Consider the following 19730-nt stretch of genomic DNA (forward strand, 5'->3'; position numbering starts at 1 on the left):
AAAATAGGTAAGTTATCTCTACACTGACACAACTGAAGTATAGATTTATTACTCTCCAGAAAATCTAATATATATGCTTATATTCCCTTTAAGACTCACACAGTTTGGTAGCCTGCATCAAGCTTAAGACAGGTGAAAAGGAACCCAAATTATACCTGCATGGAAATGTACAGGAACCTACCTTCATGGCATGACTCATACCTTCATTTACACAGTAACACCAGAAGTCATTGAGAGGAGATTTCTGCCAAGATTGCTGTTTTTACTTCCTGAGAGTTTGAAAACTGAATACATGCATGTTTCACCCTTTTAACTGTAATTTCTGAAGGTCAGCAATGACTGCTGAAAGACAACACTGCCTCACTCTGGAAAACTACAAAAAAAGTGGAACACATCAGTTTCTACTGGTCCCAGTAAGCAAGGAAAAAATGCAGTTGCCTGTGTAAAAACATATATGGATTATACTTGCTGCAGACACCTGATACCCATGTCCAAGGGGTTGCGTTAATTAACTGGAAGACCACCTTAATTAAAGCAAAAAGGCAAAGGCAGATCACACTGGTAAAAGAGTAAGAAAAATTAACTTGGCCTGAATGGCATTCAGAATATAAAACAGCTAATGACAGGAAGGATGACTTGAGCTTGCAGCAGAAGGTGCACAGCGTGTGTGCTTTTCTGTTAGCAACAATACTGAATCCTGGATACAGACAAAACAAATGGAAAATCAATGCAAAGAATTCAGGGATTATGCCAGAGGACAAGAAACAACTTGAATATTCCACAAAGGAAGAAGCTACAGCCTCATTTAGGTGCAGAAAAAGCGAGTTCCATCTTTCAGATCAACGTCTCTTGGGTGCAATCCAAGGAGAAGGTACAATAGAGCTGACACAAAAATGCTCAGCCACTAGCTTTTCCTTAAGAAGAAATAAATGAAAACATCAGTAGTTTGAGGTGCCTTAGATTAATTCTGGGAGCAATGTTTCTTCTTAAAGTCAGAGAAACAAGTTTTCCAAAACAGGAGTCAAGTTTTAATTGTCTTTGTAGGAAGGCTTCAGTACTGAATGACTGCAAGAGAAAATTGCTTGGACTTAGAAACATTTTGATAAAACTAAAATCCTACAAAATCTGTGTCTGTTGCACATCAAAAGAGTAACTCTTCAGCAACCACAAACGTACAAGACTGAACCTAAAACATTCAGAGGACCTGACATCAAACGCATGTTGGATGATGCTGCTTACATTGCATTCCCAAATTTCAGCTAGGGAAGATACCTGAAAAAGTTGAGAAGAAGGGGAACACTTCAAAATAACAAGAACTCTTTAACAGCTTAATTTCATAAAAGCACAGCTACCACCAGCTAAAAGTCAAGGAGGTTGTGACCCTGGATGCAAAAACATTAAACCAAAATGTAACTGAACAAAGCCGGCAATGACACCGAAATATTCTCACTTACAGTCTGATTCTTGCCTCTTGGGTTTCCAAAATTATTAAAAAAAGCAAACAATAAAAGGTCAACTTCACATGGCTGTATTGCAAGAGCAGCAATTACTCCACTGTTTGTGCATTCAAAGTTTCTGAGTGAGCCCAAAGGCACCGATGCTATTGAAGGTCCTGAGCCCTCAGGCATGCTGCAAACTATCATGAGCAGACATAGTTACTGATAAAAATTTCAACAGGAGTTGTACTGGATGAGGAATTCTGTGCAAGTAGCCATCCAGCTGCACCACAACTAAAAATAGTGCTTAAATGATTTTCCATATAATAGATAAAAAATGCCTTCAGGATTGATTCTTGAATTTCTTTCTGTATGTTGACATTGTTTTCATTCACACTTTATTTGGCTTACATCTAGTTCTGTGAATATTTAAATTTTAAGTGCAAGTATGCAAAGTGATTATGCTTGAACATCTTGCAGTCATTGAGGTTACTTTTCTTCCCTCCCCAGTCTGCCCCATTTTATTCAACTGTAAATATCAGTATAGATCAAGGTACAAATTCTGGTTCCTTTCTAATGGATGTATAGAACCAGGTATAATCAAAGAAATAGCTAAAGAAATGCTACCATTAAGAACAGAAATAAAAAGTTGAAGCTTCCATTAGCCTAGTTCTGTAGCTTGAAAAGTCTACTCAGGTGCAACATACAAAGGGTAAAGTATTGGAATGGTCACATATGTTGTATCAAGTACCAGTAAACTCCTGAAGGACTTCCTGGCATGCCAATAAAAGGAACAGGAAGGGATCTGGGTTGATCCCAATGAGAGGGGGAATGTTGTGGCTCTGAAGGTTTCATGTGATAAAACTCATTTACAACCACCATTGAATTAAACCTAAAGTTAAAAATAAAATTATTAGAGGAGGCAGAGCAAGAAAAAGGGCTCAAAGATAACTGAGAACATTTATACTGTCCTGGCATTAATGTAAGTTCACTTCACTGAACTATGCTATTAAAAGTTTATTGCTTTCTGAAGCTGAAGAACATTTGCTAAAGAAGATAAAGATAAAGAAATACATGAAGTATAATAGACCAAGGCTTTGAAAAAGCTATGTCAAAAAGTCAGCCAAGAAATAGAACAATAAATTAAAGAGAATTTAAAAAAACAATCAAAATCACATAACTAACTGCTCTTGAAGATGCTTCAAGGAAAGTATTCAAACTGCAGTTCTGCAAAGAAAAGAATTTGCTCACACAAGGTAATCATTAATTTTTCCTGAAGTTGCTAATTCCTTCTCTTCTCTAAAACACACTATGAGCTTTGCAGGTTAACAAAGGGTAAATAACTTGAATTACTGCAGTGCACAAGGACTTACAGGAACGTTCTTGGACAGACAAATTTCCATGGAGGGAAAAGTATCTGTTTGGAGCCACTGATCATAAAGTCGTTTGGGGCAATTCTCTGATTTTCAGAACAATAAACTGATAGCTATCCTCACAAGGCCTAGTTAAAACAAAGAATCTGTACTACCTGTGCATAAAATAAGAACTAATGCAAACACTGTAAACAGTGCTGCCAGACCTTATGCAGAAATGCTCACACCCCTGAACCAAAAAATCTCCAATTCCTTCAAAGTCACAGCTTTAGCGAAGGGTTTCTCTATTTCAAGTATCTTTCATACAAACATTACTTTCTGCCTCAGACTTCTCCTCCAGAGCTTTCTCAGTCATTTGATCATTACTTTTCCACTAAGAGTCTCCAAGACATAACACATTTTGCTGTTCCAAACGGCAATACAAGTACAGTATACACATTAAGTTCAAATAACAGGCTGCAGGGAAAAAAAAAAAAAACAACAAAAAAAAAAAAAAAAAAAAAAAAAACCAAGCAAAAAAAAATCAGAATAAGAGGGAGGAAAGTACGTCAATTATTTCATACTGACTTCGTCCCCAGAAAAGCTGCTGGGCTAGTCTCTGCAAACAAGTTCCACTCCTGTCACATTTTCATGGCAAATACAGAAGCCCCACAGAACACAGTGATTACTCCAGTCTGAGTCAGGTTCTTGAACACCAAGCCTGTGCAACTCCCAATATCAAGTTCTGCTGCTGCACCATGCTCCTTGCAAATGCTTCTCCATCAGAAGTCCTCACAAATTCTCAGTGAAATGCTTTGGTAGTGGACAGCATAGGACTACTCAGCAACAAAAGAATTGAGGGGTACATCATGTGATAATTGATAAAAGATTCATATTAATCAAAAAAGTATTGGGGTTTGTATGAACCAGAATACTAAGGTCTGAAGTGAAACATGGACACTAGATACAGGAAAATATATGATTAAATCATCCTATTTAAAATCCCCGTTAGGAATATTATGCTTTCTAAATAAGTTGTATCTACTACCAGTTTGCAAAATCAGACTTTGTGATAGTCCAATAGATTTTGCAAAATCAGACTGCCTTTGTTTTATCAATGACTGCCTACCTACAAAGACCAGAACTTCCCGATTTCACTGACCAAGACCAGATGGACTATCGCCCAGAGACTACAGATGTTTATTCCACCACCACTGCTTATCTAGCAAAATAATGACAGCAAAAACCAAAAATTATTGATTACAATGAGAGACCATGCTATAAGAAGCAGCTGCAAACCAAGGTTCAAGGAGCATGGAGTGGGTGGTGACCCCTCACGTTTCCCCAGCACTGCTTTGTTCTGTCTACATAACATAAAGCAATCTAAATTTTGCTGAATACTGAGACTTTTTGTTTCTCATTTATAACAATCAGAAGTTAGGGCATGCACAGCACTCAGCCAAGCTACAGAAGAGCAGTGCTTAAAAGGGTAAGGAATGCTCCTACTTTTGGCCTTGGTATCCATGGAAGCTGCAGAAGAGAGAAACCCTTTATGGCACAGAATTATGCCCAACACACTGCAGGCAAAAGATACCAGCTATGTGTTTCTGCTATGAATTTGGTCTCAATCTTCTGCAACAAGCTGCAAAAACTGACCTCAGCATAACCACAATTAAGAGTCACTAAAAGAAGCAAACCAAAAAAAGGCTTCTCTTCACAGAAAGCCGTATCTACTCACAAAAACCTTCAAAAAATAATGAAAAGTATGGATAAATTCAACTTAGCATGAAAGTATGTCAGTTGTTTTCCAGAGACACACCCAGTGACTACAGTACTGGTGCACTTGACAGCGGCACCATATCATGTGCACCAAGAAATCACATTTTCCATTTTTGTGACACACCAAAATCAAGTATATTGGGGAGAAGAACAGTTCTTATGCAATACTTTCCTAAATTCTGTGCTTTCATCTGGTATTACACACTGGAACGTGGAAGAGCCTTTCAGAAAGCAATTACAGCCCACCACATACTCAGAGGTATTTCATCCTACGGGATAGCTGAGCAGACAGAGGCAGCAGCACTTTTCAGACTACCAATTCCTCATCTCTTGCACATTTCTCTTACTTGAGATTCAAAGCATATTCATCGCATTAAAAACAGTATTGATTTCACTTTAAGAAACAAATACACCTCCATCTTTGTGTATCTTTGCAGTAAAAGTTAACTACTCAGTGCCCCTGGGGGTGGGCAGCAGGCAGTAGAGTGCAACTAGGAGTCACCATGCAGGGATCTTCTTTCTGAAACTCAGAAGAAATGTTTTTTAAAGAGTTAACACTGTTCTACCATTTGCCCCAACACACAGGGACATATTTGAAGCCCTGAAGTATTTCCCAAATCTCAGCGGGAAGACCCTGGATCTCAAAGCACCTGTGTTTGCCTCCAGCCAAAAGGAAAAGGTATTTCAGAGAAAACTTTCCTGAACTAACAGTGAATGAGTCATACAATCTCTTAAGAGACATTGCACAATGATAAGCATATTGATAAAGAAGAGAGAGAAGTGCAAGAAAACAAGGAGAGGAAGCTGTGATATACTGTTCACCTCCATCCGAATTTTTGCTTTTGACTGCAGATTTCAAGCTATTGCTGTTAAGTGCAAAAATCTGCACAATACTAGAAAGCTTTATGTAAGCGAAGTCTTACTGTACGCTCGGCAGCAAGCCCTCAGGCAGCAGTTCTAGCAAATAGTATTTAAGGGTATTACTACAACTCTGTGCTCCAGGGGAGAATGTCACTGCTGTGCAGGAAGAATTTGAGAGGAAACATATAATATTCTGATGCACGTCTGTGTGAGGCAAAGTTTGGTGTAAGCATGTGACACCACACTTTTGTTGATTTTCTTGCATTTAATCTTTGAGTGGTGTTTCAAGTAATGTCTCTTTACCTACCAATTCTTTTTAAAAGTTAAATTACAAGACATACTTAGTAGACATATTAGGCTAGGAAATTCACATAAATTTTACAAAGGTCAGTGTCACGACCCCCATTCTGTTCTTCAGCCCATCAGTTCTTCCCATCTTGGAGCTCCAGCTAGATTCTTGAGTCAGACCCTTTTTCACAGCCTTCCCACTGTTACCAAAATGAGAATCTGTTGGTGAAACCTAAGCTTCAGGAGACAGATGAAGCAGTCCTTCATTCTCAGCCAGGAAGGCAAAAGTATTGCCCACAGAGAGCACTCCCACACCTGCATGCATTGAGGTCCTGCTCTCCCCAGAATCTCTCCCAGCAGAGGCAATAGTGTGTCATGGCCAGGAGAGGTGCCCAGTGGAGCACAGCAAGGCAGGAAACAGGCTGGCAACACAGCCCAAGCTCTGCTGCAAAGCAAGGAACACAGAGCAGTTGTGGCAGGCTGAATGCAGTGATCACCTGGAGGCATTTAGCATCTCCAGGCTCTCCCCTTGGCCAAAAGAGTACATTTGTCTTTGGAAGCACTGCCAAGGTTTTCTCACTGGACCACCAGCTTACTGAAGCATTAAGACAGTGTTAGGCTCCACATAAGCAATTTTATAGGAGGTCAACAGGTACTTCCAGGAGATGGAAATTTGCTGACATTTCCACAGGTCCTCATGTATCACTGTCATGTTTTAAGGTTGGTTTTGTTATTTTTGGGGGGTTTTGTTTTGTTTCACTTGTTGGTCTGGTTTTTTGGGGGCTTTTTTTTGTTGTTTTTTTTTTAATAGGAGGAAGAATGAAGTCTGCAGTAAATGATCACTAAAGAACCATGGATCAGCTCCATCCAGCCTTTTGACTTGGAAGGTACAGCTAATATTTTACTTCCTTGATTCATATCAGAAATCCAGGGAGTTTTTAATATTATTTATCAATCTATTGAACTTAAATACTGCTATTCCATGCAAAACCGTCTTTATGACCAGTGTGCCAGTTTAAAAGCAGCCTATTTTCCCTCTGGATCAAGTGCAAGAATAAGAAGTTTCTTGTCTATGTCCCCTATTGTTCCTAGGCTCTGAAATAATTGCTATATCATGCGTAGTAAATGACATTCCAACACAACTCCACCCAGGTTGCACAGATGGACATCCACCACTAACAAATTCCCAGCTGGGCTTGATTTTCATTTTCAATCCAGTTACATAACCCATGGACAGCAGGAGTGTCTCACTGGTGCATTAGTGGTATGCGTAAGTAGATATTTCTGAGCTGTGCTTGCAGACATGGGCATGGCATTGCTCAAGACAGGCAGTTTGGGGGAGGAGGAGAGGGTAAAGACAGTGCTCAAGAGCTGGATCACCTTCTCCCTCTCTGTTGTGACTCCCAGAACTCCTCCACAAGCACCACCTCCTCTTGAATTTACTGATGCACCTCTATCAAAGTACTATGCTTCCGTTGCTTCTATTTCTACCAACTCAAGTCTATTTAGACTGAAGTTTTCCATGCCAGAAGATTGCCTCAGATTCTTTGTAAACCTTCAAGCTTAACTAGTTCAGCTATTTCTGAGAATAAGAAAGAAAATTACCTATGTTGCTTAGGTCAAAACCAAGCTTGCTCAGAGTGACCATATCTATCCATTGCCTGTTCTGGAATCGAGGACCTAGATTATTTTAAATCATTACATTTTTTTCTAGAGCGCAACTATCAGCAAGGTTTCCTTGTAAAAACATCTATGGACTTACAGGTAATACTGCACATTCAAAAAATTACAGTTATTCCTTAACACCAGTTTCCATCTGGAAGACAATACAGCATTGAGGTCAGCTCTAGGTATAATCAAGGCAAGCAAGTTGCCTAGAGAAACAGTGTATGGGGCAAAACAGCCTTCCCTCCTCCCCAGTCCTGCCTATACCACAGTCCCAGAGAGAGACAGGATAGAGATCACAGGGCAGCAGTTCGCTTTGCAATTGCAGAAGTAACAAACTGAGCACTCTCCAACTTGTCCCATCCCTCAAATCCTCCAGCAGCTGCAGCAACAAACCAAATCTGCTTTCCAGAGCTCTGCCTCTGACCTGGTGGCCCAGCTCCAACCTGTTTTTCTCCCTTTATCACATGGGGAAAGATGCCTGACTTGACTAGCCCCAGATCTTCATACTCAAGAAGAACAGTCATCCTCAAAACCCACCCAGCAGCCTTGCTGGCCCCAGACTACAATAGCTCTTGGCAGCTTAGCAGTCTGAGGCATTGCAAGCTGAGTGTGACAAAAGGAGTCCTTTCCCATATCTGGCTTCAAAGCATCCCTACAACTGCCAGGAGTAATTTTGTTTGGCTATCCTAGTCCTAACAGTAGTAAAAAGAAGATTCATTAGCATGTGCTCATAGGACAAAGCAATACCAAAGTGGTCATGATGTGCCAAACTCATTCACAAAATCAAAGTCCTTGTGAATCAAACCCCTAGGTCCTTGCAGCCTGAGCCAAGGTGACTGCCTCCAGCTGAGACAGCCTGTACCTTCTCTGGACCAGATACAGGAAACCCCCTACACATATAAATACACCCCTGTTAGTAGGTTATTTACAAAACAAAGCAGCAGGGAAACCCCACAGAGGCATTTGACAGCTCCCCAAGTCAGTTCTTGTGCCTTCCATGCTCTCCAACATATTTGGGAAGTATTATCTGCCCCTTTTTCTCTAACAGTGATGACAGCCATGACAGAATCTGACTATTTGCCAGATTAGGCACATTTCACTACCTCAACACACACAAGTCCTGCAAGAATCTCACAGTATTATGAGTCAGTTAAACACCGCTATAATTCCCCACATTCCCAAGAGTTTACCCTGGTTACTGATGGCTTACTGAACAATCTTAACACTGAGGACAGGAACTGTGACACTGAATATTACGGGTGGTGTCTGTGCAGGATGGGGGAGAGTCCTTGAAAACCCTTCCATTACGAAGGGTTCAAGCCCTCCACCCAAGCTGGACAGGCAACCTCAAATAGAGCAGTTCCCTCAAGCTGACTAGGTCTCAAGGTCCTTGAGAACACAACAAATAATCATGCATATGAAAAACAGCTAATTTTATAGATACATATGAAACACATTGTTTTGCATAAAATATGAATATCAGAAACAAAAATCACAAAATACCTTGCCCATGTGTATGATTCTTCCATGTGAGAATGTACAGAAAGACATTTAACAGGTCCGTGCTGTCAGATTCTTTTGGTGCTAGATATCTTTTCATTCTGCTGTCCTTTGCATCAGTGACTCAGTCATACATTCCTTAAGGACAGAAACTTCTATTGGTGGCAATGGGGAAAAGGCAGAGGCATTTATCACAAGCTACAACAGAGCAATATTCTGCCAATACTGCAGTCATTACCAAATTGTTTTTCACAATGCTGAAAAAAAATTAAAGATCCTCCTTTCTAATGCTACAAAGAACATACGCGTTTCCATAAATCACGCAATCAGCATTTACAGCACCAGATCCCTGTAAAAGAATGCATCAGCTGAAATCTTAATTTGTTTTCCTTAAGTGCTTCTCTCTTATTATGTGACATTACATCTTGTTCTTAAACAGTGAAATTCTAAATTACCATTTTTAATAAAACCCATTTTTCTCTGTCAGAATGCTGTTCAAAATGTTTTTCACTAGGTTTTTATTTTCATGCTGACTCAGTTACTGAATTATAGTTTATTACAAGCAACTCTTTTCAGATCAATTCTTTAAATAAACCAATTTAGCTGATACTGTTTTCTATGCATACCAGTTTTGTAAAGCAGACTAATTCAATGTTAAGGTGCTACAGGAAGAACACTCCTCTGTCTTTACACAATTATTTCATGTAGAAACCAAAAAAAGAAGCAGCACAGTTTCAGAAGAAACTGAGCAGCACAGATAAGTTCACATTGAAATGTAATTTACAATCTACTCTCACATCTTAAGGAGCTGCCCTTTCTTTGGAAGGACAGCTGTTCTTTCAAGGTTCAGTAGGCAACAAAGTTGTTAAATGTTTTCTTACCAACTAATTTTTTCTGGTCCTGAAAAAAATTCTTTTAGGAGCCACTGTGTGATTTTGGGAGCTTGAAACATGTCCTTTTTCAGTCACGCTCCAGGGCAAAGTTGTATTTTCAACACAGCCACTGAAGACCTAACTCTAAAACTGACCCTGGTGTATTCAAGAAGAATCATTCAGTTATCTAAGAGCTGCCAGTGCCTACACATACAGCAAGCTGAGTAATATCTGATAAGGTGTTCAGTTGCTGCTTTAATATAAAATATTGAAGAGTAAACTCTGAAGATGTTCACTGAAATAATCAAATTCAATTAATTCTTCAGCAGATACTTTTTTTCCTGAAAAATACAGGGCTGTGCCTAGGCTAAATCTACTTATATTAAGAAACTTTTACGAAAGAATGCTCTAAATTGGCATTAAATTAAAAGCATGTTCCTACTTTATTGCACCAACATCTAAACAATATTCATATAGGCTAGCCATCAGGTAGATGTTATATCCAAAAACCAAGAAGGGAGCTATGGGTCCTTCTCAAAACTTGTTTCAAGAAAATATTGCAGTGAGAGTGGACACATTAAAGATATCATTAACCAAACTCTGTATTTATCACAGCAACTCCCCTCAAAAAATATGCATTATTTCTTCCCAGCCAGCACACAAAAACTTAGTCCACCTAATTCACCCTCCAGTTACTGGCAATTACTTTCTTTAACCACAACCATACAACCTCATTAAAGAGGAAGGGAAACAAAATTCTCTATACTAACTAGCGATGATATATTCAAGCAATCTAGGATGACATAGGTCATTGTCTTATGCTGCCGTTTGAATCACAGGAATCAGAAACTTGACAGTCATAATAAGTTCACGCACTCACTCGAGCGTGAAGTATGCACACAATTTAGGGCAGATCTGACCACTTGTTCTGTGGTGCCTCCCTTTCCTAGCATCTGAAAAAGGGCCTCTCCAAACTGAACATGCACATAACTCTTGGAAGGATTACAGAAGTTTTCCACAATTTTCTTTTGCACATTATCACAAATAAAACCAGTTTAAAACAGTGCACCCACCTCCAGAGAAATACCAGGAACCATGAACACAGATGCTGTGTGGCACCATACAGACATCTTTTTGAGAGAACAAGTTGCTGCAGGACTCCTGAGACCATCAATAACCTACTGCTAATTTCATGTTAATTTACGTCCATCACCACCTTGGTTGTACCCACCTTCACTTTGTCACTTCAGACTAGTAGCTCAGTTAAATAAATTTCTAACAACTACATTAAAGTAAAATCCAGCATAAGTCTTCTCCCTTGTACTTTAATGCACTTTAATTGACTGGGTGATTTCAGTTCTATATTCAAGAGTATAACAAAAAATCCACTGTTGTTAACTTACCCCAGTGAAATTACAACCATTTGATCAGATATGCCAGCATCAAGGCATATGTAATAGCAAATCGCAAAATTCTTCTCAGTCAACATAAGAAACCCTAAAAGGATAGTTCAACAGCACAACAGTGATATCAACACTTAAATACTGAAAATTTACTCCAGAGAAAAAAGTACAACCAACCATCTGCATCTGTGAATGCGCCAAAAACCAGTGAACCGTGTGTCAGCTCTAACTTGCATTGAAATGCAACTGTCTTCTCTTGTGCCCTTTTAAAACTGTTTTAATTAGCATACAACCAAGTTGAGTATTTAATTTTTAATAACCATACTGCAGATATCAGTATGAAATCTCATATATGTTAAATTATACAGCATGGTGAAAACACAAAATTCCAATTGACTACAACTGCAAATGCCCTGCATGAAAATTGAGATTCTCTACAAATAAAGAGACTGCACTTCTAATCAACCACTAATAAACCCTGGGCTATAGTAGCCAAGATAAGGAGGGAAGGGAAAAAACCCCAGCATGTTTTCACAACATATGGGATAAATCCTTACATGTTGCCAACACGGGATCCAGATAATGCAGACATTAAAATTAAAGAATGGTACTTCAGATAGCTCATTACCATAGCATTTAATACCTACCTAGGTAAAGAGCTTTACAGAAACATATGATCTAGGGATAGTTTTAAATCCAGTTTAAACTTAGTTTTATAATAGAGTTCTACCTGAAAGTATACCGTTTTCTGTTAAATGTATCAATATCCTCCAGTGAATCTATTTGAAAACAGAGTGCAAATATACATTTCACATATAGCATATATGTATATGTTCTAATACCAACTTTTTTAAATTGAAAAACCAGTCAGTGAGCAGCATTCTGTCTTGTACCCTGCAAAAACTTAGCACTAAATTGCTCAGCAGATTCAGAATGTACAGTGCCACTGAGTCCAGGAGCACTGCTAAAAACAGGGGGACAGAACCTGTAAAGTGTATCTGTAACCAAATGAACCCCTGCAGCATGCTTTTGATGGATATTAATGGTGTCCCAGACCCCAAGCCAATGTTACAGTGAGAGAACAGTTCAAGGCATCTCAGTACAAAGAAATCACAAGGCTGACAGCACAAAAACAGCACAATTATCAAACTTTGTCACCAACCTAACAAAAACAAGCAAACAAACAAACAAAAAAGCACTTTACCTTTTTAAGGAAAAATTTCTGCAATTTTCTGTGAGGCAGCTTTATCATCTTTTTTCACCATCCAGGATACAGGTCAGGCATTGCAAGTACTTGAGCCATTCTGCAGGGGCTTGACACCTTTTGCCTTCTCTATTAACTTGCTGCAGTCAGCTTAGCCCAATGCGTCACTGAATACCAGCCCAGCCCCGCAACAGATTAAAAGGCAAGAGCTAGGCTGGATCTCATTTTTTTACTCAAACAAGGAAGCTCTAATATAGACACTCCAGCTCCAGATGAATGCTTTGGCTGTGTTGGCAGCACAAGGAAGAAGAGAACAGGTATGAGGTCTGCATTGCTCCCTAAAATAAACCCTGCAAAGTTAAAAAAGGTATACAGGGGCAAGAATTTACAAGAGGATGAAAGAGGCACAGAGATGCTCAGTATCTCACTGATCCTTTCAAATGCCATGCTACAGAAGAAACTCTGTGTCCAGGACTCTGAACACGACCCAGTGCTGCCTGCTGAGTGCAGCTTGTCACTGTGCACCTGTTAATTAAGCACATTGTGTGTGATTCAGCCAAGCACAGGAAAGAGCCTGTCACTTATGTTCTCTTCAAATCATTAATGGGAAGACTTATTTCCTCTGAACAGTTTTCAGGAGAAAAACTCTACACAGATTGCAGGCAAAGATGTTATATACAGATACATATGGAGGTATTTATAGAACACACCAATGCTGAGTTGGATTCAATACCATAGGAACCAGCTATCATGGGCATCGCTGCCTTCCCTCTGGGAATTTGCAACTAAAGCTCAACTACAGATTTGGAAGCACAGGACTCAGCAGCACACCAGTAATGTTGCATCTCCTGGGCCGCTGCTGTGCTAAAACAGCAGGAGTTGTATGGTGATCTGGTCTCAAACTCTGTGTTCACTCCCAGTTATGCCAAAGAGATAATCCCTATGTTTAAGGAAGAATCACATGCTGAAGCAGGTAGTTGAATCAGTTCTAAAAAAAATCTATTTCATGATCAAGCTACTTCCCTTATTAGTGTTTGAAGAGTCAGTCTGTGTATGAATACACAGAAATGTATTATGAGAGGAATTTTTTCCAAACATTACCAGTGGTTCCCAAATCTCCACCTTCTGTTCTTGTCTATAAATATTGTTTCACATAGACTGCAAATCTCTAATAGTCCATCTCTATCTGTATCATTTTTTTGCTATTTGCATGATTTTCTTACCAAAAGGACTGTATTCCTCTGCCCTGTCACTGCCCATTCTTCAGGAGCTTAAGTACCAGAAGCCCTACCAAATATCCCTGCAAATTTCCACTCCTAAAAAGGCACATGTGCTTAACCCCCAGCAAGTGGCAAGGTCTGAGGCAAGCCAAGGAAAAAGGAGGTTAAGAGAGCTCAGCACACACTTGGCTGCAGAGGTTTGTGTTTAAAAGGAAGGCCAAATATGACAGGCAAACAACAAGGAAGTAAAATACAGAACCAGAGGACTATGGGGTGCCACAGAACAGAAGTGCAAAATATGTCAAAATATCAGGAGAAAGATGGAGACCCAGGACAACAACTGTGATAAAACAACAGCTGAAGATAAGCATTAGACCTGGTTTAGATTATCCTGACTATCAGACATTCAAACTGATGGAGAATTCCAGACTAGTTTTCTGAGAAGGGTCCTGCACCATGAGGATATCGATCATCACAACACAGAGAAGATAATTCCAAGTCCAATTTCAAGAAATTGTTCCAAAACTGACAACTGGGGAACACAAGAAGCAAGTTAGAGGGTAATTCTTTGGTATGTTATATGTTTGAAGCCTTTGGGTTCAATTTTAATACAAGTTAGAAAAAATATTTCTCAGGAAATTCTCTCTGTGTACTGTGTAAGGTGGAAAAAAATCCAAGATACCAGTAAAAAGGGATGGTGAACACACCATAAAACCCACCTGAGTCACGTAGCAGAAACATTAATTGCAGCTATAGTATCTTTCTCAAAGTTTCTGCTACAAATGGGCAAGTTTGGTTTTGAAACCTGAAGCCTTTCAAGTTTAAAAAAACCCTGTGATTTTGAGGTATGTGTTACCAAGATGCATATTACTTTTAAAACTAGTAGATCACCAGAACCTTCATAATTTCTCAAGATTCGAACTTCTGGCTAGTAGATTCCCCAGAGCCAAAAAGCATTGACTTAGAATTTCATTTTTATTACTGTAATTATTTGGCCACATTTTCCTTTCTGCATTCACATCCACAAAAGTTGCAAGTTTTCCTCTACAAGAGGAAATAAAGATACTTTGAAGAGATCTTAAATTCAAGACTTCCTTCCTTTGAGATAATACATAATCATCCCAGACTCTATATTCATCTAGTTCTTTAAAAAGTTTGGCCCAAGCTAAACATTTATATTTCATCTGGAAATACCATAAAGACACTTCCATGCCTTCTAATACATAACCAGGTTTTGGGAAAAAAGCTGTATTACAGTAAAGGTCAAAGGTAGATTTTTCAGCTGTAATTCCAAATTGCTGTGGTTTTGTTGTTTGGGTTGCTTAGTGTTTCTTTAAAATCAAGAAAAACACTGAGGACTCAAGACACACCTTTAGCATTATTTTTAGGTATTTATCTATGTCTGGACGTCAGAACACGTTCTGAATTCTGTCACTGTTACTATGGTAGATAATTGCTTTTTGTTAATTCTGACAGTGAACAGATGTAACACATACAGTCTCTGCTTATTCCAAGCCTCTCAGCTAAAAGTAACATCTCAGATATAAACAGGTCCTCCAAGCTCCATGTGCATAAACACCTTTGCTTCCAGACACAACTATCTGCCCTTTTCAAGTCAGTGCACTGGTACATGTTATACAGGCTTTGCTTGGGCAATTTAAATGAAAGATTCATTAATTGATGAATTATTACCTCATTTTTTCTGACCTAACCAAGAGAAGGAACACCATTTTTAAAATTTTTTGTTGTTGCTTGTTTATTTTTGTTTATGAACTACACAGTTCCTTACTAATTATCATTGATATTAGAAAGATGGCATTAGTGTCCCAAGAGAAGCTGGCCATACACAAATCCTGCAAGACTGAAAAAATAAAGCATCCCATATCTAGATTTTCATAGAGAGCATATATACAGTATTTTCTATTAAAGAAAAATGTACTTCAGATTTTTCTGTCAATATAGTGTTACTCTTGACTGGAACCAATATTAAAGAGCTCTGTACAAATGTAGGTGGTATTAGATACTCTTTTCTGCACCCACTGACATTACCTTTCCTTAGTAACTTAAATCTGAAAAGAACAAATACCTCCCTGCTTTAACTCACAGGGATGAAAAAGAATAAGTACAATTTGGAAAAAAGGGATTTTATCAGCAATTACAAGCAAATATTAGTCCTGTAGCTGACAGGCTTCCATTTTACCTTCAGTTTTGACTTACAAATTCACAGACCTAAACACCAGGAGAAATGTTTAATACTAGTTAGTTTCTGCATACTCAAAAATCAGAACTGACATTTTTGTCAGCTTTTCCTCCTCAATTACTTGAAGTCATTACATAGTGAAATGATTTTTTTCCTTTTGGATGCTGAAAGGATTTTTCCAGACACCTAGCTAATGCAGATCTGTTTAAGCTTCCTGGAGCTACACAGCAAATGACTGCTCCAGCTCTCTTGCAGATCACTGGTAACTTAGATCAAGAAAGACTGCAATATGATTACCTGTTTTAGCACTTTTTCCCCCCAAACCTACCTAAAAATAACTAAGCATATTTGATCAGGAAGTTTGGATTACAGAAGAAGTTTTCTTTCCCCTCCCACTCCTCTAAAGCCTAAAAGGTATGATTGTATCATTTTCTCTTCTGTATACCTACCCCACCTCCTCAAGAGCTACCCTGAGGGATAAACAAGGAAGCTGACCACAGAGCACAGTGCCTGTGGAATGGGTAGCACTGACCTTGGAAAACTCTCCTCCCTTTTGAAAATAACTGGTGCCAAAATCCACAGCAGCTTAGGCTTGGAAAAGCCCACTTCAGGCCGCAGTAAGAGCACCTGATTTTCCCCTTGCTCCAATTAGCGTGCATCACTGCCTTGGCAGATCCTGCTCAGGCCTTTAAAGCAGCTCTCACCTCACACCTTCCCAAACACCCAGCACAAAGGCAGTTTCCTGGGGGACTGATACCAAAGACTACAGCAATAAAAGCAAGGAATTTGTTTCTCCATAGGACCCGCTTTGTCTCCTTGCTGCCCTAGGAATCCTTGAGTTACCCTTTGAGATGCTCTCAATGAAAATATGACTGCATTACTTTTATACCAGAAACAAACACAGTTCTCTGCAAGAAAAAAATAGAAAAAAGAAACATTACTAGATCACAGTTGGGAAAGAGATAGATTTAGAAGCAACTAAATGGGAAAGGAGAACAACTTTTAAGAAAAGAGAGACACATTTTATTTCCTGAAGCTTACTATATCACACAGGACATTTATGGCCAAGGTTTTTAAGGGATTCATTTTAAGTTCTGCTGTGAATTTAGATACTGTGATTAAAGCTCAATAAATGTTTTTCTTTCTTTATTCAGCTTCTATAAGGGTAAAACAGTTCCATGTATTTTCTTTAAACCTTTATTATAAATGCAAACTTCAAGTTGATTTCTATTCAGAAGCCTTTTTAAGCAACATCAGAACACAGCAGCTATTAAAGTTCAGCTTAGTCTTTTATAAATCTTTCCAAGAGTCAAAAAAAAATTTAGTGGGGGGGATATTTCACACAAATTCACAATAATCCATACTCTTTATTTTTCCCCTCCTCATCAGTCAAAAATCAGGTTATTCTCAAAAGGTGCATTACAATTCTCATCTCTGCTGAGATATTGATCTGCTCTGAACTAAGTTCAAGTTATTTCAGACTCTACACTGTGCATCTGGTTACAAAGAACTTGCATTAGTTAGAATATGAGATAACCCTCCCTTATTCCCACTATAGTCAAGGCCTATGCTCAAGTTTGGAAGAAGCAGGGTGGGCACCTCTGCCTTGAGAGAGCAGAGGTGGCAGGGTTAAGCAGCCTAGCAAGAGAAAACACCCATGTGCATAAACAGGCGGCTCTTTGGCCACTGCTCACAGCCTCCCTGTAACTTCACATGTACACTTCTAGAAACACCCCTTGCTGGAGGCAGAAGAAAGAGGTGGAAGTTATGAACAGAGCAACAGGGCAACAAATAGGCTGCAAACAAGTCCTTGACACCATGCTTCCCTACATGCAGTTTATCTGACTACCAAAAGCCACGCATGCTTGAAGATGATCCTAAGGTGATTCCCAGTCACATTTTACTCTTTGGTTTCTACTGTGTTGATCAGTGAAAACAAAGAAAGGAAATTATAAGTTCTGACTGTGTTTTCAGTACATTCTAAGTAATTTGTTTTTATTTCATTAATGCCACTAAATGTTCTGTGGTGATCAAATACCTCTACTGACAAGATAAGATTTGTAACACTATATGAAGTTGAAATTGCTTATATTTGGAAATCTAATCCAGTGTCCCTAATAAATGCTGTTCAATGCATTAGTGAGCCCTTTAGTAGAATTGCCAGAGTCAGACTTATTCCTCTAAATGAAAGTCTGCTCTTTCAAATATGCCTAAGTCAAGGAAACATATCAAAATGTGTGATCATATCACAGCTCATGAAACTCTAGCATGATTTAGGCAGCACAATACCAACAGCCATTCTGCGAGAGCTCAGTCTTGACAGTACCCTAGATTTTTAACCTGAAATTGAGACCAGGGCTTCTTTGTAAAGGTCCAGTGTGAATTATGGGAAAACATCTCAGAGAAGGAACCTCAGAGAAGCCACTCATGGCAAGATTACAAGCTGATCAAGCTTTCAAAGCAATTTAATTTCTGAGAAGTACAAACCTTGCAAATACTTGCACTTAGGACCCTGACATTTAAAGAACTGCCTCTGAACAGAAACAAGTTACGTCTTACGTATAGGAAGAGCAGCAAGGAAGCAGCTGACATTTTAGAGGAGTTTCACTCCTCACCCACAATGAGGAGTCCATAGCAAAGGTCCAGCTGCCACACAGGCAGCAAAAGGAGCAGCTGTACATTCCAGAGGAGGCTGCATGCAGATCAGTGGAGCTCTGCCAGATTTAAAGCTCAGATGTACCCTTGAGGAGCTCTGCTCTCCTGGTGACCCAGCTCTGAAGTACCACGCACCCTGTGGCTCTGCAATTGCAGTCTTACCAAGCCTGTGATGCACTGTGTCTGCCAGCTAAGTACCACACCCTAGTCAGCAGAACAGCTCTTGGCATGGGGAACATGCAAAGGACACAGTGGTCCCTTGACAAGCAGGTTCTTGGTGGCTTTGGTGGGAGGTGGTTGGGTTTTGACTCCTACCTTTGTCCTTTTTTTTTTTAAGCTTAATCTCTCTCTGGGTAGAAATTTCTTTGACAAACAATGGAGACTAATGCAGCAATCTCAAGAGCAATTTAAAACATTATTTTTGTATACAGGTGACACTTGAATTACAATTTGGGGAACTCTGATAGTTAATTTCCATCATAATATTACATGCAGAGCAAACTCTCCAGCAACAAAAGGGTTAAACCTGGCATTTTTTTTTTTTTTTTTTTTTTTTTCACCAGACAAACAGGAACCACTAGAATAATGATGATCAGAAAAATACACCAACAGGTAGTATGTCAAAGGAGACATAACACTGTGTGCTCAAGCTCTGATCACAGACAGAAATTTCTCTGACAATATTTGTGAGCAAAGACTGAACTTTTTTGACTTGCACTTTCAGCACCATGCACTTGACTTCTGAGCCACTGCTTTCATTGTGGCAGCCCACTGCTAGGATTGCCTGGAAAAAGAGAACCTAATTTGCAAAAGATGGGCTTTAGGTATTTCAGTTTCTTTCACTTAGGTGTAGGATACAGCTTTTTTTTTTTCAAGTTTACTTTATTTTAATAAAAATACAGTCATTCCAAAATTCAAAGTGAGAACTTGAGTCAGAAGCACCTGGACAAAAAGAAACACAAGAAGTACCAGGCAAAATCACTATCTTTCCATTAGTATAGTGGTTCTGACCTCTTACATGCAGCTACATGTCCATGGATCCACAGAAAACAGGATTCTAGGGAGACACAGTCCTTCTTGGGAAGTAGGCACATTCTACTTCCAGATTCAAGTTTTAGGCATACATTTTACAGCATCCCAAGGGGCCAAGCAGAGCAAAGTGGAAAGGAGCAAAAAAAAGAATCACTCAGAATGACTTCATAAACACAAAGTCATTGGACAAAAAAAAAAAAAACAAAAAAAAACCAAAGAAGTAAGACACTGGCAGGAGGAATAACTGATGATTCATCTAT

General features: G+C 39.1%; 1 protein-coding gene across 2 annotated transcripts in view; it reads right to left on the reverse strand.

Annotated features, from left to right (window-relative positions):
• The window catches only part of RPS6KA2 (ribosomal protein S6 kinase A2), a 279910-nt gene that overhangs the window by 228633 nt on the left and 31547 nt on the right, over positions 1-19730 (reverse strand). Inside the window, exon 1 of one of the 2 annotated variants that reach the window (XM_033054735.2) lies at positions 12364-12613. The exons of the other annotated variant lie outside the window; for it this stretch is intronic. Coding sequence (XP_032910626.1) covers positions 12364-12411 — 48 coding nt within the window. The 5' untranslated portion in view covers positions 12412-12613. Of the gene's footprint in view, positions 1-12363; positions 12614-19730 lie in introns of those variants that run through there. 2 annotated transcript variants of the gene reach the window in all.

This window comes from Catharus ustulatus, chromosome 3, assembly GCF_009819885.2.
Source record: "Catharus ustulatus isolate bCatUst1 chromosome 3, bCatUst1.pri.v2, whole genome shotgun sequence".
In the NCBI taxonomy this organism is placed as follows: Eukaryota; Metazoa; Chordata; class Aves; order Passeriformes; family Turdidae; genus Catharus; species Catharus ustulatus.